The sequence below is a fragment of the Vipera ursinii genome (assembly GCF_947247035.1).
Source record: "Vipera ursinii genome assembly, chromosome: 3".
In the NCBI taxonomy this organism is placed as follows: domain Eukaryota; kingdom Metazoa; phylum Chordata; class Lepidosauria; order Squamata; family Viperidae; genus Vipera; species Vipera ursinii.
In genome coordinates this window covers 131,804,252-131,819,994 of record NC_139516.1, presented here as the reverse complement: position 1 = coordinate 131,819,994, position 15,743 = coordinate 131,804,252, and the positions used below count along the sequence as shown (strand labels likewise).

The following is a 15,743-nucleotide window of genomic DNA, read 5'->3' as shown; positions in this document are numbered from 1 at the left end:
TTATCTTGAATAAAGAATACATTTTTAGAGGGACTTGTATAAACTTTAGATTTTGCCCTTCAGTCTTGGTCCAGTGTTAGTCTTCGATGTCTTTCTTAAATGTAAAATAAAAAGGAGAATTTAAAACTAGCATTGGCTTTTCATGTATAATGCATGATGGTCATGCTTTCCATTCAGCCATGTCCGACTCTTGGCAATTCTAAGGGCTAGGTCTCTCCACGTCTTCCTATCTTGCACTACTTCTTTGAGTTGTTCTATGGTCTGGCTGGTGTCAACTTTGATAGCGTTAGAATGCATTTTAATATCCAAGCTATACTTGAACATAAAATTATCATCATCACCTGCACAATTTTGTTATGGTTCATGCTTCTCTGAAACAGAGGATGATTTGTAAACCTTACATAATATTACAAAGAGCAGTCCTACCAATGGTCCAGCAAATGCTTCCAGTCTAACAAACAGTCTAACAAACACTTGTATGTGTGTGTGTTTGTGTGTGTGTGTGTGTGTGCTTACATGTATGTCCACTTCCAAACACACAGAGATGGCTTGAATAGCTCATACAATATACAGTCCTTTGGAGAGCTGTAGGTGTGGGTGCGTGTATGTGTTGGATTAGAGGTGATAGTCAGAGTTTCTCAAGCAGAAATGTCTCTAATATCAATAACCAACAGATGCCCACTTCAAGGTTAAGAATTGCAGGGCAAATAATCCACCAAGCCATGGGAAGAACAAGAGAAAGTATGGGATTTAAACTACAATGGGCATAATAATAGAGGGCAGTTCTCTCTAGTATGCAGTAAAGTTTCTTAAGTAGTTGTGTTTTGCCATGTATCTGAAAGTCTTAAATTGAGTTAAACCTAGAACCTAGTCAAGCCATATGAAGGCGGGTGCCCAGGAATTTTTGTTTCAATATGGGCACTAAACCTGACAGCTTGTGTGGATTGGATTGCTCATTTATTAACAGGTTATCCATCTTTATCACATAAGTGTATTTAATTTCTATGTAAAGGTAAAGGTAAAGGTTCCCCCGCACATGCGTGCTAGTCGTTTCCAACTCTAGGGGCCGGTGCTCATCTCCGTTTCATAGCCGAAGAGCCAGCGCTTGTCCGAGGACGTCTCCGTGGTCATGTGGCCGGCATGACTAGACGCCAAAGGCGCACGGAACGCTGTTACCTTCCCACCGTAGCGGTCCCTATTTTTCTACTTGCATTTTTACCTGCTTTCGAACTGCTAGGTGGGCAGAAGCTGGGACGAGTAACAGGCGCTCACTCTGCTACGCGGCACTCAGGATTCGACCCGCCAAACTGCCGACCTTCCGATCGACAAGCTCAGCGTCTTAACCCACTGAGCCACCGCGTCCCTTTCTATGTATCATATCTCAATTAATTTGAGATGTGAATGGGGGTGGGGTTCTAGATAATGGCTTACTCATTAGTTTTGTTTTTTTAAAAGCTAAGAATAATGTTTCTTTCCTGCTCTCTTATCCCCCCCTTTTTTTGTTAAAACTACAGGAGTCATAAGAACAGCTCTGCATAATATGGACAGGGAAGCCAGAGAACATTATTCAGTTGTCATTCAAGCCAAAGATATGGCTGGACAAGTTGGAGGGCTATCGGGATCAACCACAGTAAATATCACACTCACCGATGTCAACGACAATCCTCCCAGGTTCCCTCAGAGTATGTAAAGGTTTGATCTGATTTATTTCTTCCCAACAAAACTGTCTGCTGTTAACAATTTCAGAGAGATTCTGTTAAAATGAAGGATGAACTGTGAATAACAATCAAGATGTTTGACAGTGACATACCATATTCACTAACTCCTAAGAAATAGCATTTTCAATGCTGTGCTTATCTTCATTTTCACTTAGCAAAACCTTCTACTCTTTATTTTTTTCTGCCATCCCCACCTTCCTGCACTCAAAGTTGTCCTTGGCCTGGCCACACTCCAGAGCACTCACCTGCCAGTTTGTGAGTATCCTGGGACTTGTAACTTCCTGCCTGCTTTCCCATTGACTTTGCTTCTTGGGAGCTGGCACTACATCACAAATCATGGTTATATGAGGTCCTTGTTTAACAACCTGTAAGCCTCACTTAATGACAGCAACATAGACTGCTAGGTCTGCAGTTGTTACATGATGCAATCATGTACACCATGTTTTACAACCACCTGACTTAGCAATGAAAATTCTGATCCCAATTACCATTGTTCAGCAAGAACTACTTGTAGTAAAATAATGAGTGTATGATGGAAGACAAAAGACTGGAAATCTGAACCAACATGTCTAGATCAGAATTTGTTTAGAATCAGTTTATGATTTATTTATTCACTTTGTATTCATAAGAAGCAAATGGTATTCAGCAAAATGTTTTGCCCTGTTATCACTTACTCCATTTCCCATTCTGTTTTTCCCCCATTTTGTTCAGCAAGTATTGTAATTGAGGTGATAACCCTTCAATTTAGAAATGACAGGAAAAGGGTTAAGCATCTATATAGTTTGTCCATCATATTATGCATGGGGAAAAATGCTTTGCACCAAAGAAAAGTTGGCTTAGATTCCCACATCATTTGCCACTAAATCCTTAGTTTAATATTGAATAGGCGGAAAATGGCATAATCAATGCCATTCCTTTAATCAGTGAGATGAAAAAATTAACTAACCCTTTTTTTCTATGTATTTGACATAGGATTTAACTATTAATACAGAAAGGTACAAACTACAATATCTAGAAGAGAGTTTCAATACGTTGTTTCAATATAAAAATCATGTTTGAATACTAAAAGACATTAATTTTAACCTATACCTGTATAAGCTTGCATGCAACCAAAAAACTGTTGGTAACCCCAAGAAATTACACAAAAGAGTTATTGATACTAATTAAGAGTTATTTGCATATTGTAAATCTTCATAGTTAACTGTTGTTGTTAGTTGCGAAGTCGTCTCCGACCCATTGCAACCCCATGGACAATGTTTCTCCAGGCCTTCCTGTCCTCTACCATCTTTGGAGTCCATTTAGGCTCATGCCTACTGCTTCAGTGACTCCATCCAGCCACCTCATTCTCTGTCAACCCCTTCTTCTCTTGCCCTCAACCTTTCCGAGCATTAGGCTCTTCGCCAGTGAGTCCTTCCTTCTCATTAGGTGGCCAAAGTATTTGAGTTTCAACTTCAACATCTGGCCTTCTAAAGAGCAGTCAGGGTTGATCTCCTCTAGGACTGACTGGTTTGAACACCTTACAGTCCAAGGGACTCACAGGAGTCTTCTCCAGCACCATAGTCCAAAGGCTTCAATTCTTTGGTGCTCAGCCTTTCTTATGGTCCAACTTTCACAGCCATACATTGCAACTGGGAAGACCATAGTCTTGACTATACGCACTTTTGTTGGCATTGTGATGTCTCTGCTTTTTAGTGTGCTCTCTAGATTTGCCATGGCTTTCCTCCCCAGGATCAAGCGTCTTTTAATTTCTTGGCTGCAGTCCCCATCTGTAGTGATCTTGGAGCCTAGAGAAATAAAATCTGTCACTACCTCCATTTCTTCCCCATCTATTTGCCAGGACAGGGCCGGATGCCATGATCTTGGTTTTCTTAATGTTTAGTTTCAACCCAACTTTTGCACTCTCCTTCTTCACTCGTAACAAGAGGCTCTTTAGTTCCTCTTCACTTTCTGCCATTAGAGTAGTATCATCTGCATATCTTAGGTTGTTGATATTTCTCCTGGCAATTTTAATTCCAACTTTTGATTCATCTAGGCCTGCCTTACTCATGATGTGCTCTGCATATAAGTTAGACAGGCAGGGAGACAGTATACAGCCTTGCCGGACTCCTTTCCCAATTTTGAACTGATCAGTTGTTCTGTATCCAGTTCTCACTGTTGCTTCTTGGCCCACATATAGGTTTCTCAAGAGACAAATAAGATGGTCTGGTACTACCATCTCTTTAAGAACTTGCCACAGTTTGTTATGATCCACACAATCAAAGGCTTTAGCATAGTCAATGAAGCAGAAGTAGATGTTTTTCTGGAGTCCCTAGCTTTCTCCATGATCCAGCATATGTTGGCAATTTGATCTCTAGTTCCTCTGCCTCTTCGAAATCCTGCCTGTACTTCTGGTAGTTCTCGATCCACATATTGCTGGAGTCTAGCTTGTAGGATTTTAAGCATAACTTTACTAGCATGAGAAATGGGTGCAATGGTGCAATAGTTTGAACATTCTTCAGCACTGCCTTTCTTTGGAATTGGAATGTAAACTGATCTTTTCCAATCCTGTGACCACTGTTGAGTTTTCCAAATTTGCTGGCAAATTGAGCGTAGCACTTTTACTGCATTGTCTTTTAAGATTTTGAATAGCTCAGCTGGAATACTGTCACCTCCACTAGCTTTGTTGTTGCTCAGCTTTTCTAAGGCCCACTTCACTTCACATTCTAGGATGTCTGGCTCGAGGTCAGTGACCACCTTATCATGGTTATCAGGGATGTTAAGCTCATTCTTGTATAGTTCTTCTGTGTAATTTTGCCACCTCTTCTTAATCTCTTCTGCCTCTGCTAGGTCCCTGCCATTTTGGTCCTTTATCATACCCATTTTTGCATGAAACGTTCCCTTCATGTCTGTAATTTTCTTGAAGAGATCTCTAGTCCTCCCTATTCTATTGTTTTCTTCTATTTCTTTGCACTGTTCATTTAAGAAGGCATTCTTATCTCTTCTAGCTATTCTCTGGAATTCTGCATTCAATTGGTGTATCTTTCTTTTTCTCCCTTGCCTTTTGCTTCCCTCCTGTCCTCATCTATTTGCAAAGCTTCCTCAGACAGCCATTTTGCTTTCTTGCATTTCTTTTTCTTTCTTTTTCTTTTGTATATATTTTATTGGTATTTTTTAACATAACATAAATCATTCAGTAATTTGTAAACAGTATGTTGTCTGGGTAACATTTATAAGAGAATCTTTAACAATTGATTTCTATAATCTCTATTCCATATGTTAATTTCAGTTGATTTCCCCTTTCCCCAAAGTATCTTTCTTTGCAAAACATTAGATTAAAACAATTCTCATTATTTTGATAAACAACAATTAAGTATTTAGTTTTTCCAATAATCCTATTTGCCATTTTAGTTGCCTTATCATAAATCCTGTTGCCATGCTTATTTCAGCTTATTTCTCCCCCCAGATGGTTCTGCCCCAGGCGCCTGATGGACCCAGATAAGTTCCAGATGGCACTTGGATTGATTCCTACCTCCCTCTCCCACAGCACGGTCGAGTCCTTAGTTAATGCCTGGCAACAGGCTGCCTTGGAGGCTCTTGACCGCGTTGTGCCTTTGCGGCCTCTGACCCGGCACAGGTCCCAGCTTGCTCCTTGGTTCTCCAAGGACCTGCGGGAGATGAAACGCCGGAGAAGGGGCCTAGAGAGCATTTGGAGAACTACTCGGTCCGAGTCTGACCGAACACAGTTAAGATCCTTTTCTAGATCTTATCTTGTGGCAATGGAGGTGGCAAAGCATGCTTACTTCACCACCCTCATTGTGTCTGCAGATAACAGCCCGGCCGCCCTGTTTAGGGTGGTCCGCTCCCTTTTAAATCAAGGGACGGGAGAGGACCCCTTACGAGGATGGGCCGAGGAATTTAGTAAATATCTGGTGGACAAAATTGCTCAGATTGGGGCTGGTCTGGACTCTGACTGGGCAGTATCTGACAAGAGGAAAACGATGAGTTTGGCTGAGAACATTTGGGAAGAGTTTGATCCTGTGACTCCAGATGAAGTGGACAGGATCATGGGGAAATTAAGTGCCACCACGTGTTTGTTGGACCCGTGTCCCTTCTGGCTGGTTTTTGCCTCTTGGGAGGTTACATGAGGCTGGATCCTAGCAGTTATCAATGCCTCACTAAGTGAAGGATACTTCCCTGCCACCTTGAAAGAGGCGGTGGTAAGGCCCCTCCTTAAGAAACCTGCATTGGATCCAGCTATTTTAAATAACTTCCATCCTGTCTCCAACCTTCACTTTCTTGCGAAGGTCGTTAAGAGCGTGGTGGTACGGCAGCTCCCTTTGGTTCTGGAGGAAACTGAGTATCTGGATCCATAGCAATCGGGTTTCAGGCCCGGGTATAGCACGGAGATGGCATTGGTCGCGCTGGTGAATGATCTCTGGCGGGCCCGAGATAGGGGTTATTCCTCTGTCCTGATCCTATTAGATCTCTCAGCGGCTTTTGATACCATCGGCCATGGTATCTTGCTGTGTCGTCTTGAGGAGTTGGGAGTGGGAGGCACCGTTCTGCAGTGGTTCTCCTCGTACCTCTCGGGACGTTTGCAGATGGTGTTAGCAGGGGGGCAGAGGTCAACCCCTAGGCCCCTTAGTTCTGGGGTGCCTCAGGGGTCGGTACTCTCGCCCCTCCTGTTCAACATCTATATGAAGCCGCTGGGAGAGATCATCTGTGGCTTTGGGGTGAGGTATCATCAATATGCTGATGATACCCACCTTTTCATCTCCACCCCGAACCAACCCAGCGATGCCTTTGATGTGATGTCCCGTTGCCTGGAAGCGGTACAGATTTGGATGGGAAAGAACAGGCTCCAGCTCAACCCGGCCAAGACTGAGTGGCTTTACATACCGGCATCTCATTTAGTCCAAGAGGTTCCATCTTTGGTTATAGGAGGAGAGATATTATCTCCCGTTGATAGAGCACGCAATCTAGGCATCCTCCTGGATTCACGACTCAGTTTTGAAGATCATATTGGAGTTGTGGCTAGGGGGGCATTTGCCCAGATTCGCCTGGTACGCCAGTTGCACCTTTTTCTGGACCAAGATGCCCTACTCACAGTCACCCACGCACTCGTTACCTCCCGTATAGATTACTGCAATGCTCTCTACATGGGGCTGCCCTTAAAGACCACCCGGAGGCTTCAGCTGTTGCAGAGTGCGGCTGCACGGGTAGTGATGGGAGCACCCCAATACTCCCATATTACACCCCTCCTGCGTGAGCTGCATTGGTTACCGGTTGCCCTCCGGGTGAGATTTAAGGTGCTGGTACTTACCTTTAAAGCCCTACATGGCTTAGGACCGGGATACTTGCAGGACCATCTGCTGCCGGGAACGAATTCCCATTGCCCAGTACGCTCACACAGAGAAGGCTTCCTCAGAGTACCGTCGGCTAGACAATGTTGGCTGGTGACCCCCAGGGGGAGGGCCTTCTCTGTGGGAGCGCCAGCCCTGTGGAACCAGCTCCCCCATGGGCTTTGGATGGCCCCAGATCTCCAGTCCTTTTGCCGCGGCCTCAAAACACTCCTTTTCCACCTGGCTGACCTGGACTGACAGGGATTTTAATTATGTTTTTAATTTTTTTAACTCTAATTTTTAATTTATTTTAATTTTAATTTTAATTTATTGTACAGAGGCCTTTAATTTTAATTTTATCTTAACTTCTGTATTTATTGTATGTTATTGTTGTTAGCCGCCCTGAGTCCTTTGAGAGATAGGGCGGCATATAAGTCCCAATAATAAATAAATAATAAATAAATAAATTCTAAATATTCTTACTAGTGACAATTTTCTCAACAATTAACTACATTTACATTGGTGGATTTAATTCTATTTTTTCCATATAAACCCTCTCATACTTTAATATTTCTTAATCAAGGCATTTATTGTTTTGAACAAAAAGAAATACTTTGATGTATTTATCATAAATGTATATGTAATAATTGGTTACTAAGGATAGTTTGCTAATTACAAATGGATTCACAACCTTTCCCCCTATTTCTTGATTTACCATACTGATTCTGAACTTGACATTGAATTTTAAAATAATGGTTTGATTTTACCTTTCCACTTTCTCCTCCCCCCGCCCACACACACCAATTCCTCCAACCTACATGTCTCAAGATAACCAAATGGTAATTTCATCTGTATTGCAAAACCCACTGCAGTCATAATTGTAGTTTTCTTAGCCCAAGAGTGCAAGTACGTTTTTGTTTCTTTTCATCTTAAGGTCAACTAGTGGGTGCACAAATGTTCGCTTAAGAAATAATCTGATTCAGTGCAGTAAAGTTTTGAATGGTAAAGTTTCTAACAATCACAAGACACATCAATGTAGGAGGAGGAGAACTCACTTCAGGGTTTTTAAATTGCTTAGCTTTTAACTCAGTGACATTTACAGATCTCATTTCCCTGGCCATTTGGAAGGCAAGAACGATGCAAGCTCAAAAGTGTTCTATTTTTTCCTTTGTAGCTTCAAAGACAAAGATGCTGTTACAGTTTTAAAGTCAAACAATTCAAGGAAACAAAAGAAAGGATCTCGGATCCTTTATGTTCATTCAAATTTTTATTATACTTAATCTACTGAGTCGCATTACACACCACGACTTCTAAGAATTTAACACAAATGAGTCCCAAAGAAAGCCAGTGCTTCTTCACACTCAACAAAGTTATGGAATTGGTCAAAAGAAAAACCTATGGCCACTAGCTTTGATGGCTTTTAAAGATTACTTCAGAATTTCAACTTCTACAGTGAAGAATAACAGCAGTAGGCTGGTGCTTTTATTTCATGTTTGTGGGCTTCCCATTCAAAGTAGAATATTAAGCTAGGGCCACAGTGTGTCTGGAAGAGCTATAGCTGTGTGGTGTCCAAGCTCTAGCAAGATTTGCATTCTCCTTGTGCAGTTTGGATTTTACAGACACTACAATTTCTCTCCTTGAGATGATGTGCTTCTACAACTGAAATCTCTTGAGATTATTTTCTTTCAGAGTTAACTTCCTTTTGATTAATGTGGTTTGGTATCCAGGACAAATTTTATTTCAGGAAGATTTATTGGTAACTGATATACAAGTAGATCACTGAGAACATTGTTGGGATGAACAACCTTTTCTACTGTTTTTTTTTACCTCTCTTAAGTAGCAACTGTTAGTAACCAGTTTGTGATAAATGACAGTATTTAGCTAATCTAATCTAATTCTGCTAGTCGTCTTACTCTACAACTTGTAGAAACAAATAAATTTTGGTAACTTACAGGGTTATTGAAATGAGTTGTGTGGGAAGCTAGCCATTGTCCTAGCTTATTTTCTGAATAAGGCCATCATGTTCAATCATAATGTGATTTCTTTATTTTGGCATAGCATGTTGAACATACCAATTGTGTTTTGTTAATTTGGATTATGTAAAAGACTGTTGGTAATTCTCATTGTTTGGATATATATTTTGAGTAGGACTTAGAATAGTCTGTTGCTCCATTTCCAAACAGACTGCTTCATCCCCAGTTAAACATAAAAGGTGGGATGCATGATGGTGGTAGTTATACATAAGTGTAAATTGTTTGTTTTGTTGGAATTCTTTATTTTGTTGTTTTATTCTTCCAGGGAGCAGCATCCTACAAACTTTACAATCAGTCTAGAACAGATGCTATAAATTGATGATGCAATTTATGTTTCATGTATTTCATTGAATTTGTCCCTTCTGTGCTATTTTTGAAATCCTTCTAAAACTGTATTACTAGAAAAATTGCCTCATTATATTGTTATATTTTTCAGAACATTATCAGCTGTATGTTCCTGAATCAGCACAGGTTGGTTCTGCTGTAGGCAAAATCAAGGCCACTGATGCAGACATAGGGTCAAATGCAGACATGAAATACAGTATCATAAATGGGGATGGTTCTGGAATATTTTCCATATCAACTGACAAAGAAACACGGGAAGGAATTATTTCCTTGAAGAAGGTAAGCAAAATAATTGCAAAATATTTCTTTGTGAATGATATTAAACATCCTAGAATCCTTGGCAAATTAGGACCTAGCAAAATATTTATTTAAGTCTAGAATTGTTCCTGTCGTGTGTTTGGATATATACCATTTCAAAGGGAACATAATTGAATTCAAAATCTCTTCAGTGCTGTAGTTTACCCTGCTGTAATTTTATTACCAATTGGAAAAATACAAAAGGGACTGGTGGAAAGTGAATCATGATCCAACAAAAGTATCCTATCCTATTAAGTTTCACCATACTTTAAAAAGTAGCATTTTCTTTCTATATAACTTTGCAATTCATTGTTTAAACCAAGGGCTCTCAATTTTTTTTGAGATGAGGATCATACTTTTCTTTGAATGGCAACTCAGGGGTCATATTCTGCCATGAAGATGGAGATGAGGAAAAAATAAATAAATGTGCTGTAGTAAAAAATAAGGCACTATTAAAAATAAGGGTTGTTGTTGTTAGCTGTAAAGTCATGTCTGACCCATCGTGAACCTATGGACAACGTTCCTCCAGGCCTTCCTGTCCTCTACCATCTTCTGGAGTCCATTTAAGCTCATGCCTACTGCTTTAGTGACTCTATCCAGCCACCTCATTCTCTGTCGACCCCTTCTTCTCTTGCCCTCAATCTTTCCCAGCATTAGGCTCTTCTCCACTGAGTCCTTCCTTCTCATTAGGTGGCCAAAGTATTTGAGTTTTAGCTTTAGGATCTGGCCTTCTAAAGAGCAGTCAGGGTTGATCTCCTCTAGGACTGACCAGTTGGATCGCCTTGCAGTCCAAGGGACTCACAGGAGTCTTCTCCAGCACCATAGTTCAAAGGCCTCAATTCTTTGGCGCTCAGCCTTTTTTATGGTCCAAATTTCACCGCCATACATTGCAACTGGGAAGACCATAGCCTTGACTATACACACATTTGTTGACAGGGTGATGTCTCTGCTTTTTAGTGTGCTGTATAGATTTGCCATGGCATTCCTCCCAAGGAGCAAGCTTTTTTTAATTTCTTGGCTACAGTCCCCATCTGCAGTGATCTTGGAGCCCAGGAAAATAAAATCTCCCACTACCTCCATTTCTTCCCCATCTATTTGCCAGGAATTGAGGGGGCTGGATGCCATGATCTTGTTTTTTTTAATGTTAAGTTTCAACCCAAGTTTTCCACTCTCCTTCTTCACCCGCAACAAGAGACTCTTTAGTTCCTCTTCACTTTCTGCCATTAGAGTGGTATTATCTGCATATCTTAGGTTGTTAATATTTCTCCTGGCATTTCCAATTCATCTAGCCCTGCCTTTCTCATGATGTGTTCTGCATATAAGTTAAATAGGCAGGGCGACAGTATACAGCCTTGCCAGACTCCTTTCCCAATTTTGAACCAATCAGTTGTTCTGTATCCAGTTCTCACTGTTGCTTCTTGGCCCACATATAGGTTTCTCAAGAGACAAATAAGATGGTCTGGTACGCCCATCTCTTTAAGAACTTGCCACAGTTTGTTATGATCCACACAATCAAAGGCTTTAGCATAGTCAATGAAGCAGAAGTAGATGTTTTTCTGGAACTCTCTAGCTTTCTCCATGATCCAGCGTATGTTGGCAATTTGATCTCTAGTTCCTCTGCCTCTTCGAAATCCTGCCTGTACTTTTGGTAGTTCTCAATCCACATACTGCTGGAGTCTAGCTTGTAGGATTTTAAGCATAACTTTACTAGCATGAGAAATGAGTAGAATGGTGCAATAGTTTGAACATTCTTTGGCACTGCCTTTCTTTGGAATTGGAATGTAAACTGATCTTTTCCAATCCTGTGGCCACTGTTGAGTTTTCCAAATTTGCTGGCAAATTGAGTGTAGCACTTTTACTGCATTGTCTTTTAAGATTTTGAATAGCTCAGCTGGAATACTTTCACCTCCGCTAGCTTTGTTGTTGCTCAGCTTTTCTAAGGCCCACTTCACTTCACATTCTAGGATGTCTGGCTCGAGGTCAATGACCACCTCATTGTGATTATCAGGGACATTAAGTTCGTTCTTGTATAGTTCTTCTATCTAATTTTGCCACCTCTTCTTAATCTCTTCTGCCTCTGTTAGGTCCCTGCCATTTTGGTCCTTTATCATGCCCATTTTTGCATGAAACATTCCCTTCATCTCTCCAATTTTCTTGAAACGATCTCTGGTCCTCCCTATTCTATTGTTTTCTTCTGTTTCTTTGCACTGTTCATTTAGGAAGGCATTCTTATCTCTTCTAGCTATTCTCTGGAATTCTGCATTCAATTGGGTGTATCTTTCTCTTTCTCCCTTGCCTTTCACTTCCCTCCTTTCCTCAGCTATTTGCAAAGCTTCCTCAGACAACCATTTTGCTTTTTTGCATTTCTTTTTCTTTGGGATGATTTTGGTTGCTACCTGTTGTATAATGTTGCGAACCTCTGTCCATAGTTCTTCAGGCAGTGTGTCTATCAGATCTAATTCCTTAAATCTATTTGACACCTCTACTGTATATTCAACAGGGATATGATTTAATTCATACCTGAGTGGCCTAGTGCTTTTCCCTACTTTCTTCAGTTTAAGCCTAAACTTTGCAACAAAAAGCTCATGGTCTGAGCCACAGTCAGGTCCTGGTCTTGTTTTTACTGACTGTATAGAGCTTCTCCATCTTTTGCTGCAGAGCATATAGTCAATCTGCTTTCTGTGTTGACCATCTGGTGATGTCCATGTGTAGAGCCATCTCTTGGGTTGTTGGAAAAGAATGTTTGCTATGACCATCATATTCTCTTGACAAAATTCTATCAGCCTGTGCCCTGCTTCATTTTGTACTCCAAGGCCAAACTTGCCTGGTATTCCGGTTATCTTTTGGTTTCCTACTTTAGCATTCCAATCCCCCATGATGATAAGGACATCTGTTTTTGGTGTTAGTTCTATAAGGTGCTGTAGGGCTTCATAGAACCGGTCAATTTCATCCTCTTCAGCATTGGTGGTTGTGGCATAGACTTGGACTACTGTGATATTGAATGGTTTGCCTTGTATTCGAACTGAGATCATTCTGTCATTTTGAGGATTGTATCCCAGTATTGCTTTTCCTACTCTTTTATTGACTATGAAGAATACTGCATTTCTTCTGAGGGATTCTTGTCCGCAGTAGTATACCTGATGGTCATCTGAATTAAATTCACCCATTCCTGTCCATTTTAGTTCGCTGATACCTAAGATGTCGATGTTCAGTCTTGTCATGTCTTGTTTGACCACGTCCAGCTTTCCTTGATTCATGGATCTTACATTCCAGGTTCCTATGGAGAAAAAAAACTTTACAGCATTGGACTTTCCTTTCACCACCAGACAAAAGGTGTGGCCCATTGGGTGGGTGTGGCCCATTGGGTTGGTGTGGCTGCAGTGGTAACAGCAGACTGGGTGGGACTAAAAAGTTCAATCAATCAATTCCAACTTTGTGAGATCTTTTTTTCTGGTGAGAATTTGACATTGATTGATTGATTGAACCTTTTTTTTCTTGCACATGCCAACGGAGGCCTAAAGCAAAAAGGTTTTATAAAACCCAGCTGAAGGCCTAGGACTGGGGCCACATGCCCACAGAGAGGGCTCTGCATGCCACCTTTGGTACCTGTGCCATAGGTTCGCCACCACGATCCTAGACCCTAATCCAGATGTTCTACTCTCCTATACATTCATGACAATCTTGCTGGCATAAATTATCATCTCTGCTAGAATTGCAAAAAAGATGGTAATTCAACCATGAAAAAAAATTCATATAAATTGCTAATGAGTGCCTGCTATATCTAAAGATGACAATCCATTGTTACACATAAAAACAAATTCTATCCTCTTAAATATTCAGTTGGCATATAGAAAATTTTAAAGTGGGTATAGAATGGAGGTTTGCACACTATTTGCTGCTTTTCTTTTTCTTATTCCACCTCTGCAGTCAAAGTTTTGAAGGAGAACCCTAATCCTAACCCCTCCTCTTCCTCCTCCTTCTCCTCTTCCTTTTCTGTCTTTGCCTACCAGGATTGATTTAATCTCTGGTTTTCAGTAGATTAATTAGCCTGGTTCTTGGCCTTGGCTTTATAGTAGTTCTGAATCTAATGCCTAAGGATGTATAACTTGGCAAGACCCTACTATTTCACATTTTATCTGTGAAGAATATTTGAAGTACAGAGTCCTATAAAACTACCAGTATTTGTTTCACAAGAGGACATTAAGTTAATATTCCACTTTGTGTGTTTATGGAAGTAATAATTAACTAGGAATGAAAATGTCAATGAGAAAACCCTCTCAGTGCATATAAGCCTTTCAGCTCCTCAAGAAATTGCATAAAACATTAGAGTTGCAGAGTAAATAATAAATAATGGTCACTGACATTATCCATATTTTCATGCTTGATCTGAAAAAAAAGCATTTTAGTATTAAAGTAAAAATAACTCTTCTGCTTTCTTTTTTCACCCTTATTGTCCAGAAAAGTCCTTGAGAAGATTAAATAAATAAATATAAGAAACTAAAGTGAATTTTCAATGAGCATTACCACATCAACTCCTGCTTCATATGCAAAGCACCCTAAAAGATACATTAGCCACATTGTACTTTCCCTCCTCCCTGATTAAATCCATTATTTCCTTATCCAAGATGAGCTCTGCATAGTATTGACCTTGTAGGGAACATTTATGCCTCAGCCTTCCATGTTCATATCATTCAGCAGCTGATTGTGGGAGCCATTTCGTGAATCAGCTTTACTGACAGCTGAATTCCCTCATTGAATCTCCATCCATATAAAGTAGCCTGAGAGATCCAGCAAACATTTTGATGAAGCTCCAAATGGAGCTTCATCAAATAGATGGGTAGCAGACAGAATAGTACTCACAGCACACAGCACAACTTGTTTTGTTTCATTTTTTGTTCTTATAATTGAGAAAAAAGGAAAAGTCAAGGATCGATTCAAAATGGGAATACATTACAAATCAGTGCCAACTGTAGTCCAGGGGTGACTGGTCCTGAATCACATTAAGGCCTTAATGATCCTTAATGAGAAAACAAGCATAACCTGATTTGGCTGGATTGTTTGACCTAAATCAAGTAGACGTATGGTTATGAGAATGTAAACAGGTATGATCAGGCTTATTCTTGGATACTGTACATACTATTGTTATTATGTAAAGAGAGGTTCTCTCAAACTTCCAGAAATATTATTATTAAATATTGATAAGAAATAGAGGCAAGAATCTCATAAATATTTGACTTACGAGTTTTCATCCATACCTGGGATTTTTTTGGTATTATGTAGTTTTAAAATACCGGTAATCTCTACTCTCAACTCTACCCTAATTAATTTTGTATCTGTCAAAAATTAGTTAAAAGAAATTCAATAATTTAAACCCTTATGTAATTTACATATTATGTAATTATTTTGTTGCCAATGAGGACAATATTGAGTGGGAATCAGAAAAAAGATAATCTCATGGGAGAAAACACACACACGCACACATAAGCACACAAAAGCACCCACAAAAGATTATTAGGGGATATTAGAACCATGAATAGTGCTTTTTTATTGAATCTCAAGGTTGTCAACTCAGTCAAAGATGTTACAGGCAACCGTGTGCATAAGGATGCTAGAGCCAGTAACCAAATATTGTACATGTTAATCTGCCTATCCCCCAACCAGCAGTGATACCAAGCCCTGTATCCCAGCCAAGTCCATTGCCGCAGCCTCAGGATGCCAGTCCCATAGACCAGCCAAGAGAAGTCTGGGGAATGGTTTGGCCACGTCCCCAGGACCAGCAACTCCCCAAGCCCAGCAGCAAGTGCAGGCAGCTGAGGTCCGAGCCACCTCTCATAAAGCCTACCTTTGATGGGATCCTGATAAGCTGACCTTTTTAAACCAGGTGTGGGGTGATTTAGATCGCTACACTTATGCCTACCTGGATGGGACTACGATGGTGAATGCTGTGGGGCATTCAGTCATCTTCAGAACCACCACAAAATGGATGATTTCCCAATGCTGACCCATTTCCAAATGCACAGGTTCGGTTA

At 40.5% G+C, this 15,743-nt stretch overlaps 1 protein-coding gene across 2 annotated transcripts in view; it reads left to right on the top strand.

The window, feature by feature from the left end:
* The window catches only part of CDH18 (cadherin 18), a gene marked incomplete at its 5' end in the record, with an annotated part of 186,290 nt that overhangs the window by 113,524 nt on the left and 57,023 nt on the right, over positions 1-15,743 (top strand). For both annotated transcript variants that reach the window (XM_083358384.1, XM_083358383.1), the window contains 2 exons: positions 1,515-1,682; positions 9,509-9,696. In XM_083358384.1, coding sequence (XP_083214510.1) covers positions 1,515-1,682; positions 9,509-9,696 — 356 coding nt within the window. The remainder of the gene's footprint in view (positions 1-1,514; positions 1,683-9,508; positions 9,697-15,743) is intronic.